Source organism: Haliotis cracherodii, unplaced genomic scaffold, assembly GCF_022045235.1.
Source record: "Haliotis cracherodii isolate W230 unplaced genomic scaffold, xgHalCrac1.p SCAF_3, whole genome shotgun sequence".
Taxonomy (NCBI): Eukaryota; Metazoa; Mollusca; class Gastropoda; order Lepetellida; family Haliotidae; genus Haliotis; species Haliotis cracherodii.
In genome coordinates this window covers 74,711,794-74,728,953 of record NW_027266286.1, presented here as the reverse complement: position 1 = coordinate 74,728,953, position 17,160 = coordinate 74,711,794, and the positions used below count along the sequence as shown (strand labels likewise).

At 40.3% G+C, this 17,160-nt stretch overlaps 1 protein-coding gene across 1 annotated transcript; it reads right to left on the bottom strand.

The window, feature by feature from the left end:
- Positions 1–780: 780 nt before the first annotated feature.
- LOC139475030 (general transcription factor IIE subunit 1-like) lies at positions 781–16,594 on the bottom strand. Its single transcript, XM_071258244.1, has 5 exons — positions 16,403–16,594; positions 15,027–15,691; positions 13,093–13,303; positions 10,122–10,317; positions 781–959 (listed from the first exon to the last, which is right to left on the bottom strand). Exons 2-5 carry the CDS (start codon positions 15,671–15,673, stop codon positions 784–786), a joined length of 1,230 nt encoding a protein of 409 aa, XP_071114345.1. The 5' UTR covers positions 15,674–15,691; positions 16,403–16,594; the 3' UTR covers positions 781–783.
- Positions 16,595–17,160: the final 566 nt, after the last annotated feature.

Sequence of the window (17,160 nt, the reverse complement as noted above, 5' to 3'; positions counted from 1 at the left end):
TGTTGGTGCAGATATTTGAAATATATGACAGTTGAAATGTTACTGTCATGAAAATATCCACAGCACCAAGTCATGTTATATACGACTACAATCCAACAGATACTTGACAATAAGGTTCAACAATCCATGGCTCAATAAAATGAATTATTCTGTATCTCATTGTATGGTTCTGCTTAACCTGTATTTCACTCAATTTTGCCTGGTTGACCATGTGATAACCAGGAACTCCCTCATATCAAGCCAATCATCTTGTAGAGTTATTCTTCAATGTAGATGGGGCAGCCTAGTGGTTGAAGCGTTTGCTCGTCATGCCAAAGGCCCGGCTTCGATTCCCTACATGGGTACAATGTGTGAAGCCCATTTCTGGTGTTTCCCGTCGTGACATTGATGGAATATTGCAAAAAGTGGCCTAAAACCAAACTCACGCACTTAAATCTATGAATTGACCCGAGTTGTATTTCCAATACCTCAACCATGAGACTACTGGAATGCCCCCAGGATGAGTCTTTTTTGTTGACCTCTGCATCAGCAATATTTACACATGGATCACTGTGGCTCTACTGTGATCTTTTAGCACAAGTTGAAGCACTGGTTTTGTGCTAAAACTGATCAAAACAGCATCAACCCCATGATATGATATGACACCAAGGTATACAACCAGGTGGGAAGAACACCCTGTTTTGTCTGTGATGAGTGGACACACCAGCGCCCTGCCTACCTCATAGCCTCTCACATACTGGAACATCAACACAATATTCTTTACAAAAACATTCACTTTATTCATCATTCGTACATATCTGAATACAACTCCTGGCCAATACGTATATACTCGTCCTTCTCCGCTGGGGTCATCTGTTCCACCATGTCAGGGGTCACTTCCTGGTAGGGCACCTTGCGGATGCCAATTGTTACCATGGGAACACTCTCTTCTTCATCATCACTGTCCATTTCTTCAACAACTGGGAAACAAAACAAAAAAACGTCTTCATTAACTTGCATTACAATTTACACTTAGATATCATACTTATAGATTATGTACCCATGCAACACTCATAGAGTAAAATATAGAACAATTAGTTCTCAAGTCACGCCAAATGGAATCCTGAGAAAGGACTGACATTTGCTTTCAGTGTGGTACTGCAGTTAGAAGAGTCAAGTATATAATGCAATATTTCTGTGAAACAATTTGTTTGTTACTCCCTCATGTCAAAAGATATTGCATGTTGAAAAATATTTCACTATTATAATTAATCTTATTCAAACAAATACCATTCAACATATTGCCTGATAGGTCCTACATTATTTGATGTGCTTCATAGACATACAATAAACTATGTTTATTAGTGAACTTAATTTTTGGCCCCGGCCTTTTGCTGTATATTTGCTGTCCATAAGCTTATAATGAACTATGGTCATAACGAACTAAAATTAGTGATCCCTTCGTAATAACCATAGTTATTCTTTCCTAGAGCTGTCCAATAAACAGAGAAAACCAGGAACCATCAATTCATGAAATGTTGCAGGGTTATTGCAAAAGCGTATTTTTGTTTCAAATCTCAACGAAAACAATTTACAAAATTACTCTGTGAGGTAAATGTCCGTAAGTTTCAACATTACTCCAACATGAGTAAATGTTGGTAAGTTTCTCTGGTACAGTGACACACAACACACATACAGCATTACTCCAACGTGAGAGATGTTGGCAAGTTTCTCCGATACAGTGACACACAACACACATACAACATTACTCCAACATGAGAGATGTTGGCAAGTTTCTCTGATACAGTGACACACAACACACATACAACATTACTCCAACGTGAGAGATGTTGGCAAGTTTCTCTGATACAGTGACACACAACACACATACAACATTACTCCAACGTGAGAGATGTTGGCAAGTTTCTCTGATACAGTGACACACAACACACATACAACATTACTCCAACGTGAGAGATTGTGGCAAGTTTCTCTGATACAGTGACACAACACACATACAACATTACTCCAACGTGAGAGATGTTGGCAAGTTTCTCCGATACAGTGACACACAACACACATACAACATTACTCCAACGTGAGAGATTGTGGCAAGTTTCTCTGATACAGTGACACAACACACATACAACATTACTCCAACGTGAGAGATGTTGGCAAGTTTCTCTGATACAGTGACACACAACACACATACAACATTACTCCAACGTGAGAGATGTTGGCAAGTTTCTCTGATACAGTGACACAACACACATACAGCATTACTCCAACGTGAGAGATGTTGGCAAGTTTCTCTGATACAGTGACACACAACACACATACAACATTACTCCAACGTGAGAGATGTTGGCATGTTTCTCTGATACAGTGACACACAACACACATACAACATTACTCCAACGTGAGAGATGTTGGCAAGTTTCTCTGATACAGTGACACACAACACACATACAACATTACTCCAACGTGAGAGATGTTGGCAAGTTTCTCTGATACAGTGACACACAACACACATACAACATTACTCCAACGTGAGAGATGTTGGCAAGTTTCTCTGATACAGTGACACACAACACACATACAACATTACTCCAACGTGAGAGATGTTGGCAAGTTTCTCTGATACAGTGACACACAACTCACATACAACATTACTCCAACGTGAGAGATTGTGGCAAGTTTCTCTGATACAGTGACACACAACACACATACAACATTACTCCAACGTGAGAGATGTTGGCAAGTTTCTCTGATACAGTGACACACAACACACATACAACATTACTCCAACGTGAGAGATGTTGGCAAGTTTCTCTGATACAGTGACACACAACACACATACAACATTACTCCAACGTGAGAGATGTTGGCAAGTTTCTCTGATACAGTGACACACAACACACACATACAACATTACTCCAACGTGAGAGATTGTGGCAAGTTTCTCTGATACAGTGACACACAACACACATACAACATTACTCCAACGTGAGAGATGTTGGCAAGTTTCTCTGATACAGTGACACACAACACACATACAACATTACTCCAACATGAGAGATGTTGGCAAGTTTCTCCGATACAGTGACACACAACACACATATAACATTACTCCAACGTGAGAGATGTTGGCAAGTTTCTCTGATACAGTGACACACAACACACATACAACATTACTCCAACGTGAGAGATGTTGGCAAGTTTCTCTGATAAAGTGACACACAACACACATACAACATTACTCCAACGTGAGAGATGTTGGCAAGTTTCTCTGATACAGTGACACAACACACATACAACATTACTCCAACGTGAGAGATTGTGGCAAGTTTCTCTGATACAGTGACACAACACACATACAACATTACTCCAACGTGAGAGATGTTGGCAAGTTTCTCTGATACAGTGACACACAACACACATACAACATTACTCCAACGTGAGAGATGTTGGCAAGTTTCTCTGATACAGTGACACACAACACACACATACAACATTACTCCAACGTGAGAGATTGTGGCAAGTTTCTCTGATACAGTGACACACAACACACATACAGCATTACTCCAACGTGAGAGATGTTGGCAAGTTTCTCTGATACAGTGACACAACACACATACAACATTACTCCAACGTGAGAGATTGTGGCAAGTTTCTCTGATACAGTGACACACAACACACATACAACATTACTCCAACGTGAGAGATGTTGGCAAGTTTCTCTGATACAGTGACACAACACACATACAACATTACTCCAACGTGAGAGATGTTGGCAAGTTTCTCTGATACAGTGACACACAACACACATACAACATTACTCCAACGTGAGAGATGTTGGCAAGTTTCTCTGATACAGTGACACACAACACACATACAACATTACTCCAACGTGAGAGATGTTGGCAAGTTTCTCTGATACAGTGACACACAACTCACATACAACATTACTCCAACGTGAGAGATTGTGGCAAGTTTCTCTGATACAGTGACACACAACACACATACAACATTACTCCAACGTGAGAGATGTTGGCAAGTTTCTCTGATACAGTGACACACAACACACATACAACATTACTCCAACGTGAGAGATGTTGGCAAGTTTCTCTGATACAGTGACACACAACACACACATACAACATTACTCCAACGTGAGAGATTGTGGCAAGTTTCTCTGATACAGTGACACACAACACACATACAACATTACTCCAACGTGAGAGATGTTGGCAAGTTTCTCTGATACAGTGACACACAACACACATACAACATTACTCCAACATGAGAGATGTTGGCAAGTTTCTCCGATACAGTGACACACAACACACATATAACATTACTCCAACGTGAGAGATGTTGGCAAGTTTCTCTGATACAGTGACACACAACACACATACAACATTACTCCAACGTGAGAGATGTTGGCAAGTTTCTCTGATAAAGTGACACACAACACACATACAACATTACTCCAACGTGAGAGATGTTGGCAAGTTTCTCTGATACAGTGACACAACACACATACAACATTACTCCAACGTGAGAGATTGTGGCAAGTTTCTCTGATACAGTGACACAACACACATACAACATTACTCCAACGTGAGAGATGTTGGCAAGTTTCTCTGATACAGTGACACACAACACACATACAACATTACTCCAACGTGAGAGATGTTGGCAAGTTTCTCTGATACAGTGACACACAACACACACATACAACATTACTCCAACGTGAGAGATTGTGGCAAGTTTCTCTGATACAGTGACACACAACACACATACAACATTACTCCAACGTGAGAGATGTTGGCAAGTTTCTCTGATACAGTGACACAACACACATACAACATTACTCCAACGTGAGAGATTGTGGCAAGTTTCTCTGATACAGTGACACACAACACACATACAACATTACTCCAACGTGAGAGATGTTGGCAAGTTTCTCTGATACAGTGACACAACACACATACAACATTACTCCAACGTGAGAGATTGTGGCAAGTTTCTCTGATACAGTGACACACAACACACATACAACATTACTCCAACGTGAGAGATTGTGGCAAGTTTCTCTGATACAGTGACACACAACACACATACAACATTACTCCAACGTGAGAGATGTTGGCAAGTTTCTCTGATACAGTGACACACAACACACATACAGCATTACTCCAACGTGAGAGATGTTGGCAAGTTTCTCTGATACAGTGACACACAACACACATACAACATTCGTCTGAACCTACTTGTAGTATCAGTAATGCTGTGAAACTAGTGTTTTGGAATATCTCAGGGTTGCTCTCAAAGTTATCAGACTGTGAGTGTCTATCATTTTTAAAAACATTTGACATAATTGGTTTGACAGAGACATGGACCCAGAAACTAAATTTTGATGATACGTTCTGCGAATACACCGACTTTATTAAGACAGCAGACAAGATAGCAAATTTTGGAAGACCTTCAGGTGGAATTTGTGTCTTCGTAAAAAAGCATCTTTTAGCGTATGTTAAAAACTCATGGATCACAGCAAATGGTGTATATCTATTACTAGACAGGTCACTGTTTGGACTTGAAAAACACGTGTTATACTGCTGTGTGTATATTCACCCAGAAGGATCTACATGGTACGACAGTAATGTTGGATCTAAAAACGGTATATTGCTATTTCAGGATGAACTGCTTGACATCCTAGGTGATGTTGGTGACGTTTCGTGCATTTTAGGGGGTGACTTTAATGCAAGAACTGGCAAAGAGCCAGATTATGTAGAGGATGATATACTTGAATATCTCCATGGCCAGGACACTTCATACTGGGACTTTCTCTTAGACAGGTTTAATCTGTGAAGATATTCAAACGATACTGTTCTTAATAACTTTGGAAAATGTTTTATCAATTTATGTGCTGTTTTAAATGTACACATTATGAATGGCCGCTGTGGAAGTGATTCCGAGAAAGGTGATTTTACATTTGTTGGCAATGCTGGAGCAAGTGTTATCGATTACATTATAAGCACCATAGATATATTTGACTTGTGCCAAAATTTTGATATTGAGTCACGCCACGAATCACAGCACCTGCCTATCACAATGTCATTACGAGCGCTTCATTCAGGTGGAAAAACATCATTTGAAAACGCCTACCATAGTCATTCAATGTTTAAGTGGGATAACAGCAAAGCAGATATTTTCCAAGAACGACTGTTATCAGATACCTTTGCATGCCTCCTAAGAGAAGCTATTGATTCTGTTTTTACAAATATTGATGAAAGTGTATCGTTATTTACAGAAGCTATTACATATGCAGGGAATGTAATGAAAAGGGAAGTAACCCCTAACAGAGAAAGTAAACAGTGGTTTGACTGGGAATGTGAGTTGTTAAAAAAGGAAAGATGCACACTTTTAAACCATTTCAGAAAATTAAAGGATAAAGACTCACTTGCTAAGTACACTGATTCGAAAAATAAGTATAAAGCTACTTGCAGAAAAAAGAAACAAAATTTCATGGATAGAAGCAGAGAAAAACTAGAAGAAAGTATCAGCTCATCAAAACAGTTTTGGACGACCTTGAAAAACATCAGCAAAAAGAAAGAAACTAAAAGTAACATCGAAATGCATGAGTGGTTTAATTACTTCAAAAATCTTTTCAGCGGTGATGATTCCACAAATAACTTCCAGTTGAACTCTTTTGATAATGATGAAACCAATTTTGCAACGGAAATATTAGATTCCCCAATCTCAAAAGAAGAAATTAAATCTGTTATTCAAAATCTGAAAAACTTGAAAAGCCCGGGATTTGATAAACTTATAACAGAATTCTTTAAATACTCTCTTGATAATACCCTGTCGTATTTGGAAATATTATTCAATACAATAATGGATACCTCTTACTTTCCAAAAGGTTGGACACTTGGAACCATCGTTCCAATTCACAAAAAAGGCTCAGTGACTGATGTTGAAAACTATAGGGGGATTACACTTACCAGTATATTCAGTAAGATATTTCTTAGCATTATTAATAAACGCTTGGTATTGTGGTCGGAAGCACTTGATAAGATTGAGGAAGAGCAAGCAGGTTTTCGACAAGGTTACTCAACCACTGATAATATGTTTATTCTCCAGGCTCTTATAGATAGGTATATTCAACGTAAACGTGGAAAATTGTATGCTATATTTGTAGATTTTTCGAAAGCATTCGATTCAGTCTGTAGAGATAAGTTATGGTATCTATTTAATTCACATGGTGTCAGTAATAAAATGGGTAAATTGTTATGTGGTATTTATAAGGAAGTTAAATCATGTGTTAAACAAAACGGCATGTATTCAGATTCTTTTATATGTCATACTGGTGTACGCCAAGGATGTGTATTAAGCCCTTTTTTGTTCTGTTTTTTTATTAATGAGCTTGCAGCCCAAATCAAAAGAAATTATGATGATGGTATACAATTACATCCTGAACTTATAAAAATATTTATGTTACTATTTGCAGATGATATAATCATGTTCTCGAGTACTGTGAAAGGTTTACAAACTTTGATAAATCAGCTAGAATTGTACTGTGATACGTGGAAACTTAATGCTAATCTAGATAAGACAAAAATTGTTGTATTTAGCAAAGGAAATACGCTGTCAAAAAACGAAAAGTGGTACTTTCGGGGACAATTACTCCAAACTGAAACCTCATATAAATATCTTGGTGTAATATTTTCAAGTAAATTATCATGGAACCGACATATATGTAATGCAGCAATCCAAGCTAAAAAGATGCTATTGGGCATTTTACAAACGTTTGAACATTTTAGCGAGTGTGCTTATAAATCTTTTTTCAAAATCTTTGACACAAAAATAGCTCCTATTCTTTCCTATGGTTCAGAAATATGGGGTTTTGCAGAGGCTAAAGAAATTGAATCCGTACATTTATACGTATGCAAAAGATTTCTTGGTGTTAAACATAGTAAGTCTAACGTAATGGTTTATGGTGAATGTGGTCGCATGCCCTTGTATATATATCACAACTTAAAAATCATAAGATACTGGTTAAAATTACTAAAAATGCCAGTAAGTAGATTGCCAAAAAAATGTTATAATATGATGCTATTGTATGAAAAGAATGGAGATCAAAATTGGGCATACAATGTTAAATGTCTACTGTATAAATGTGGGTATGGTTACATCTGGGAAAACCAATGTTTCTTAGAGAATCATGCCATGTTCATATCGAAAATAAGGCAGACGCTTTTTGACATGTACTTTCAAACATGGAGATCTACTGTAGATGTTTCTAGCAAATGTGAATATTATAGATATTTTAAAATGCAAATATGCGCAGAAAAATATTTAACTGATGTAAATATAAGAAAATGCAGAATATCATCAACACAATTTAGATGCAGCTCACACAGGTTAATGGTTGAAGTTGGCAGGCACAACAAAATACCCAAATGTTTAAGATTATGTAAACAATGTTCTTTAAATGTTGTCGAAGATGAATTTCATTTTCTACTTGTATGTTGTAAATATGACAATTTAAGGAAAAAATATATTGAACAGAAATACTATGTACATCCAAATAAATACAAGTTTATCTCTTTAATTTCACATGTGAGCAAAACGGCTATACAAAATCTCTCTCTCTTTATATATCATGCCATGTTATTAAGAAATGAATCCTTGTAACATTCCTAACCGCTTCCACATTGTCACGTATTCTGTACTATGGGCCTGTGGCCTTACAGTTATATATGAATAAACTGATACATGAGAGATGTTGGCAAGTTTCTCTGATACAGTGACACACAACACACATACAACATTACTCCAACGTGAGAGATTGTGGCAAGTTTCTCTGATACAGTGACACAACACACATACAACATTACTCCAACGTGAGAGATGTTGGCAAGTTTCTCTGATACAGTGACACAACACACATACAACATTACTCCAACGTGAGAGATTGTGGCAAGTTTCTCTGATACAGTGACACACAACACACATACAGCATTACTCCAACGTGAGAGATGTTGGCAAGTTTCTCCGATACAGTGACACACAACACACATATACAACATTACTCCAACGTGAGAGATGTTGGCAAGTTTCTCTGATACAGTGACACACAACACACATACAGCATTACTCCAACGTGAGAGATGTTGGCAAGTTTCTCCGATACAGTGACACACAACACACATACAACATTACTCCAACGTGAGAGATTGTGGCAAGTTTCTCTGATACAGTGACACACAACACACATACAACATTACTCCAACGTGAGAGATTGTGGCAAGTTTCTCTGATACAGTGACACACAACACACATACAACATTACTCCAACGTGAGAGATTGTGGCAAGTTTCTCTGATACAGTGACACACAACACACATACAACATTACTCCAACGTGAGAGATGTTGGCAAGTTTCTCCGATACAGTGACACACAACACACATATACAACATTACTCCAACGTGAGAGATGTTGGCAAGTTTCTCTGATACAGTGACACACAACACACATACAACATTACTCCAACGTGAGAGATTGTGGCAAGTTTCTCTGATACAGTGACACACAACACACATACAACATTACTCCAACGTGAGAGATGTTGGCAAGTTTCTCTGATACAGTGACACAACACACATACAACATTACTCCAACGTGAGAGATGTTGGCAAGTTTCTCTGATACAGTGACACAACACACATACAACATTACTCCAACGTGAGAGATGTTGGCAAGTTTCTCTGATAAAGTGACACACAACACACATACAACATTACTCCAACGTGAGAGATGTTGGCAAGTTTCTCTGATACAGTGACACAACACACATACAGCATTACTCCAACGTGAGAGATGTTGGCAAGTTTCTCTGATACAGTGACACACAACACACATACAACATTACTCCAACGTGAGAGATTGTGGCAAGTTTCTCTGATACAGTGACACAACACACATACAACATTACTCCAACGTGAGAGATGTTGGCAAGTTTCTCTGATACAGTGACACACAACACACATACAACATTACTCCAACGTGAGAGATGTTGGCAAGTTTCTCTGATACAGTGAGTCAGTGACACAAACATAACAATACACATACCTCCATGTGAGGGGCCAGGTTTGGGGGCTTCGTCTTCCGATGAGCTGCTGGAGTTGTCTTCCACCCTGTCTGTGGGGATCCGGAGCCCAGCTCCCGGCTTGGACTGCTCGTGAACCAGCAGGGCGTTCATCACCTCATCATTGGCATTCAGCTGGGACAAGTCCTGAGATGGACCGGCCTCGTAACTGCTCTCCATCTAAAAACATGGAGGGAAGATGTTGGCATTATTTCTGGTGTATGTTGTGCTGCACTCAGTAAGATTACAGCTATTTCCTGACAGCCTTTAACTAATGTGCTCTGGACCAGGCAAACTAGTGATTGATATTGTGAGCAACAATCAACATCATTGGGGGACGATGACATGCTAGTGATTGACAGCACGCAGTTCCACGCAATTGCGATATGATGACATGCTACTACAAGTACAAGCATGGGTTGCTGAAGACATATTCTAACCCGGATCTTCATGGGTCACGATGACATGCAATCAACCAAGTCTCTGAGTCTGACCATGTCACAAAGGACCTATTGTAACCTGGATACTCTCTTCCATCAGACAGGAGGGCCACAAGGGACCTAGTGTAACCTGGAATCTCTCCTCCATCAGACAGGAGGGCCACAAGGGACCTAGTGTAACCTGGAATCTCTCCTCCATCAGACAGGAGGGCCACAGGGGACCTATAGTAACCTGGAATCTCTCCTCCATCAGACAGGAGGGCCACAAGGGACCTATTGTAACCTGGAATCTCTCCTCCATCAGACAGGAGGGCCACAAGGGACCTAGTGTAACCTGGAATCTCTCCTCCATCAGACAGGAGGGCCACAGGGGACCTATTGTAACCTGGAATCTCTCCTCCATCAGACAGGAGGGCCACAAGGGACCTATTGTAACCTGGAATCTCTCATCCATCAGACAGGAGGGCCACAAGGGACCTAGTGTAACCTGGAATCTCTCCTCCATCAGACAGGAGGGCCACAGGGGACCTATTGTAACCTGGAATCTCTCCTCCATCATACAGGAGGGCCACTAGGGACCTATTGTAACCTGGAATCTCTCCTCCATCGTACAGGAGGGCCACGAGGGACCTGTTGTAACCTGGAATCTCTCCTCCATCAGACAGGAGGGCGACAAAGGACCTATTGTAACCTGGAATCTCTTCTCCATCGTACAGGAGGGCCACAAGGGACTTATTGTAACCTGAAATCTCTCCTCCATCGTACAGGAGGGCCACAAGGGACGTATTGTAACCTGGAATCTCTCCTCCATCAGACAGGAGGGCGACAAAGAACCTATTGTAACCTGAAATCTCTCCTCCATCGTACAGGAGGGCCACAAGGGACCTATTGTAACCTGGAATCTCTCCTCCATCAGACAGGAGGGCCACAAGGGACCTAGTGTAACCTGGAATCTCTCCTCCATCAGACAGGAGGGCCACAAGGGACCTATTGTAACCTGGAATCTCTCCTCCATCAGACAGGAGGGCCACAAGGGACCTAGTGTAACCTGGAATCTCTCCTCCATCAGACAGGAGGGCCACAAGGGACCTAGTGTAACCTGGAATCTCTCCTCCATCAGACAGGAGGGCCACAAGGGACCTAGTGTAACTGGAATCTGTCCTCCATCAGACAGGAGGGCCACAAGGGACCTATTGTAAACTGGAATCTCTCATCCATCAGACAGGAGGGCCACAAGGGACCTATTGTAACCTGGAATCTCTCCTCCATCAGACAGGAGGGCCACAAGGGACCTAGTGTAACCTGGAATCTCTCCTCCATCAGACAGGAGGGCCACAAGGGACCTAGTGTAACCTGGAATCTCTCCTCCATCAGACAGGAGGGCCACAAGGGACCTATTGTAACCTGGAATCTCTCCTCCATCAGACAGGAGGGCCACAAGGGACCTAGTGTAACCTGGAATCTCTCCTCCATCAGACAGGAGGGCCACAAGGGACCTAGTGTAACCTGGAATCTCTCCTCCATCAGACAGGAGGGCCACAAGGGACCTAGTGTAACTGGAATCTGTCCTCCATCAGACAGGAGGGCCACAAGGGACCTATTGTAAACTGGAATCTCTCATCCATCAGACAGGAGGGCCACAAGGGACCTATTGTAACCTGGAATCTCTCCTCCATCAGACAGGAGGGCCACAAGGGACCTATTGTAACCTGGAATCTCTCCTCCATCAGACAGGAGGGCGTTTCCACAATAAATCTGTGTACATCCATATCAAAGGAGAATAAGGGAGTGGTTGTACCATGTGAGATAATCATGATCATTATTGATATTTTTTCATTTGTTTGTTGTTTAATGCTGCAATTCGCAATATTCCAGTTATATGACAGCGATCTGTAAATATTTGAGTGTGAACCAGAAAAATCCACTGCTTGACATCATGAACTTCAGTCTACACAATGATGTAGTGTTTAACACCCCCTTGTGAGCAGAGTTTCAGTGACATCAAAGCAGTTAAAGTGAAAGGAAAGCCTGACGTAATACTTGTCACAGACATAACCCCTTGGTGAAACCACAACCAAGCGTTGGGTGCTGACATATCAAGGCAAGACTCAGAGATAGTTTACTACAGACAGGACAAACCAGGCTCAGACTTGAGCCAGAAGTCTGAAGCCCCTGTCCAGTAAAATTCAGATCAGTCTAGTAAGGTCAGCTAATAAAACACCATATGATTAACACTAAATGGTTCGAAAAACTATCCTAAGAGCCAAGTTGAGCCTAGGAGACTCAAAGACCAAAGTATTAATCCAAGCAAACTGTTTATATTTCAGGAATCTGAAACTAGACTGCAAAACACTTGCTGTATAAATACAATTGCTCTTCACTGTCTTCAAAGGATTTTTTTTCTTACCCTACTCAACACTGATTAAGACATAAACATGATAACGGGTAAGGAATGTATAAAGGTTAAACTACTACGTGGAGCGTTCAATGAGACAGTATCTGGTGATGATGTTACCTGTGAGTCAGTGACTGTGGCACCCTCCACCGTGCTCTTGGCCATCCATTCTGGCACTTCCTTCTTCTGCACTGTCGTCTTCTTTTCATCCTCATCCATGCTGATGGTGATGCTGTTGTCTGTGTAGCCGAAGCGGTTGTTCCGAGACAGTTCCCCACTCCAGACCATCTTTTCAGCATCAATGTTTGGCCTGTTCTTGTCACTTGGTGCCCTGCAGATCATGTAAATTACCATGAGCATCACAGTAATCCATATATGTTGGATGTTTTCCCAAACCATTTTATATCCTTCAAATCTCAATCTCATTAAAATCAGATCTTACGTCTTAGTTCTCGCTACCGCTAAACAAAGATCTAAGAACACCCCATTACGGGTCATGCCAGACCAACCTTGCACGAACTTTGACCGACCAATGGAATGACGGACAAGAAGTCGACATTTGCCAATCGGAAGGCAATCTCATTAAAATCAGATATAAGATCTCGCTGCCACTAAACAAAGATCTGAGGACATCCCATTACGGGTCACGTCAGAACGACCTTTCGTGAACTTTGACTGACCACTGAAATGACTAACAAGAAGTCGACATCAGCCAATAAGAAAGCAGCTTTCTCGAGCTTTACGGCACTCGTTTCAACCTGGCGACTTCCATTTCAGACTACGCTTAAAAATATGTTGACACAGTTCTCGATTAAAATTTTGAAAAATTGGACAAACGAACATTACGGAATGTCTAATACATGGTTGAGATTGTATGGCAGTTTTTCCCACAAACTGTGCAACGCCTCCTCCGTTCAAATGTTTATCCCACGGAAGTGAAAGATAGACGATAATTTTGACAGTATCAGTCGTACGGGCTGCAACTGTCGTTAACATTTTTTAGTTTGCATGATTAGAATAAACATTCCGACTGTCACTTTCATGATCTGGGCCCACTTGCACAAAGGAATCTTAGCGCTACGACTATTGTAAGCCTATGTTAAAGTATGGGAGTTACGATCATCTTAGCGCTAAGATCACTTTGTGCAAGTGGGCCCAGGTAAGCAACGCTTTGATTGGTCGGATGAAAGGTCGTTCTGACGTGACCCGTAATGGGATGTCCTCAGATCTTTGTTTAGCAATAGCTTGAACTGAGATCTGATTTTAATGAGATTGAAACCTATACAAAAGAAAATTCTGGAATGACTAATAGATGGTCTAGATTGTATGTGTTCAGTCGTTAAGCCCACAACTATCGTTCGGAATACCCGAAGTTAAAGTTTTTGAGATTGCAAACTTTCATGATCTGGTAAGCGACGCTCTGATTGGTTGGATGAAAGGTCATTCTGACGTGACCTCTAATGGGATGTCCTCAGATCTTTGTTTATTGGTAGAGAGAACTAAGATCTGATTTTAATGAGATTGTTCAAAACTAAACATGCTAAACACAATACATCATGATAACCAATAATCACAATCTGCAGTCACTATATCATTTATATGGCTGAGATGATGCTGATGCAAAGGTGATTTTAACACAAAACTACTCACAGGAACCTGAATAAATTTATATTTCGTAACCATGGTAATCCCACTGCATCAGTAATTATGGTTCCTCATGTTCATATACCTACCATGAAACCTCTGCCTCTCTCTACCTCTGCATTAAAGTCATGAAATATTGATTTCAACCTCGTGAGTGAGTGAGTATGGTTTTACGCCGCTTTGATCAATATTCCAGCAATATCACGGCGGGGGACACCAGAAATGGGCTTCACACATTGTACCCATGTCGGGAATCGAACCCGAGTCTTCGGCGTGACGAGCGAACGCTTTAACCACTGGGCTACCCGACCACCCGATTTCAACCTCGATATCATGATTATCATTATGAATATGACCATGATGACAGTAAAACAACACATGCAAAAAGGGATTATTGACACATAACTTACCTTGGTAATAACTTTGTGATGTCAATGGGTTCAGGTTCTAAGATTTCAGGTGCAAGTTTGATATCCTCACAATCCCGTAGTAAGTCATAAATAACCTGAATCTGTTCATTAAATTTGGCCATGGTGGTGCGAGCATCCTTCTTCGGCATGGAGCTCTCATCCTCCTCCACCTCTGTGTGGCAGTAGGTGCACTGTAAGGAGCCTGTCATTGGGTCTACAAGCTGCCCAACCTCCAAGTCAGTAAATGACTTTAAACAGTTCGGACATTTAAACGAGGCACGACTTGTGTTATCGCGTTCCTCAAGTTCAATCTTTCTTCTCATGTGGTCTAGTTTATATTTGACCACATTCACAAACACATTGTAGTTGATGAAATAATAATTGTGTCTTGTGGTTTTTCCTTCTCTATCAGTTTCAACCCTCATCCTCACTTTCAGTATTTTGTCTACTTTCAAGGAGTTGACAATTGCTCGAAGTTGTTTCCTCTCAAACTTGAGCAACTCCAACATATCATCCTCCTTAATGCAGGGATTCCTCACCAGCATGTCTATAACAATGGCTGTTTCAACTGTATAAAATCCCCGCACTATCAGCCGGATCAGTCGCTTGAGGGAGTCCGGAACTTCAGTTGCCACATCAGTATCCATTGTGGAATTGTTTGTACTCTACAAAAACATCAAGTAAAGTTAGATCTACTCATCCAATTACTCAGAAACACTGACAAGCAAAACATGTGTCTGATTCACAAAAGCCCTTCAGATAAACCACTTGATACTGACCGTTTTAAAGTCAACATTTTAGTTATAAAATGCTGGGCAGTATACTATATGCCTGCTATGTCACATGATTATATTGTTTAATGGCAACAGTTATCTAGAACTCTATTGTTTCACTATAAGCATGATAAGTGACAAATGTTCGCATTCCTTCTGACTTTATACGTTTGCATAAAGATAGAACTTTAGTCAATTTCAGTGAATGCATGACCAGATCAGTTTACACATGTTCCATCTAAATTTATTTTGAAAGGAGTACAGTCAAACGTTTCCCAATCAGACATTTTGTACCTATCTCTTGAGACCTACAGCGGGTTCCGGGTAGTAAATTTGGAATCGTCCCAGCCCTAACTTGTTTAGTGTGTTACAATGTATGATTTCATGACAAGTGTTTTCATCAAAGATTAAATTGCATTGGATTTAATCGCAAAGATAAGTGTTTTTATGATATATGTATCATTATATTTCGCTTCGGGCGTGTTTGTTTTTGGCAGGTTGTGCCTAACTCTCCACCACAGCGGTCGCCGACAGATAGGAGTTAGCTCCTGAGATAAACTTGGAATGTTTTAAATATCCTGATACTATTTGAATCCAGCCTACTTTTGTGTTTGTTGATGTGGAAGCTCCAGGGGTGAATCCTTTTTCTACTTTCACGACCTTCGGCGTCGCAGTCGATCACATGTAAACTTAAAAATGGGGTTGTGCTGTATAGTCCAGGAGAAGGGTCAAAACAACAAACAATAACTTTATGAAAATATTTCCCGCAAAATAATTTTCGACGCCATTTTGAAATTTGTGTTACCTCCCTTTTGAGGTTATATAAAAAACCCATCGCCCTGTTTTGGGTGGGGGCTGGGGGGAATGACGTGAATTATAGGCTTTGCTGGATTAGCACTGGTGATAAAATATTAAATATAACATAGATTATTTTAGTTATATGGATGATTCATTCTTATCCACTACTAAAGGAAATAATAATTTCCCTGGCATTTGCACTTTTCGATAACCCGTCAATTGGATATTCACACCGACCTTTGGGTATCCATACTAAATCAGCACCACGACCTAAATGACGCATCGCAAATTATTCATAACATCTTTGGCACAGCCCCACCGTCGGTGAAATAAAGTGTGACGATCTTGTCTGAACCAAAATTTGGTGCAATGTAACATAAGTGTCCTTTTATTTCTGAAAAGTAGATCTTTGGAAGTAAAATCCAAAGTTTTGGGCATGCACCAGATTTTAATCGATTACATTTGTTGAACATACCTTTTTGAACGCCACAAAACGATGCGAATTCTATTACCAATTTTAGAAACCTATATATGTTAGCAGTTCAGATTAATGAATACAAATA

Bases quoted from the DNA above. Each gene is read 5' to 3' on its own strand.
- LOC139475030 (XM_071258244.1), bottom strand. From the start codon at position 15,673: ATGGATACTGATGTGGCAACTGAAGTTCCGGACTCCCTCAAGCGACTG. The intron at 10,318-13,092 runs GTAACATCATCA...CCATGTTTTTAG, and splicing joins CCACAGTCACTGACTCACAG to ATGGAGAGCAGTTACGAGGC. The intron at 960-10,121 runs GTATGTGTATTG...TTTGTTTCCCAG, and splicing joins ACCTGGCCCCTCACATGGAG to TTGTTGAAGAAATGGACAGT.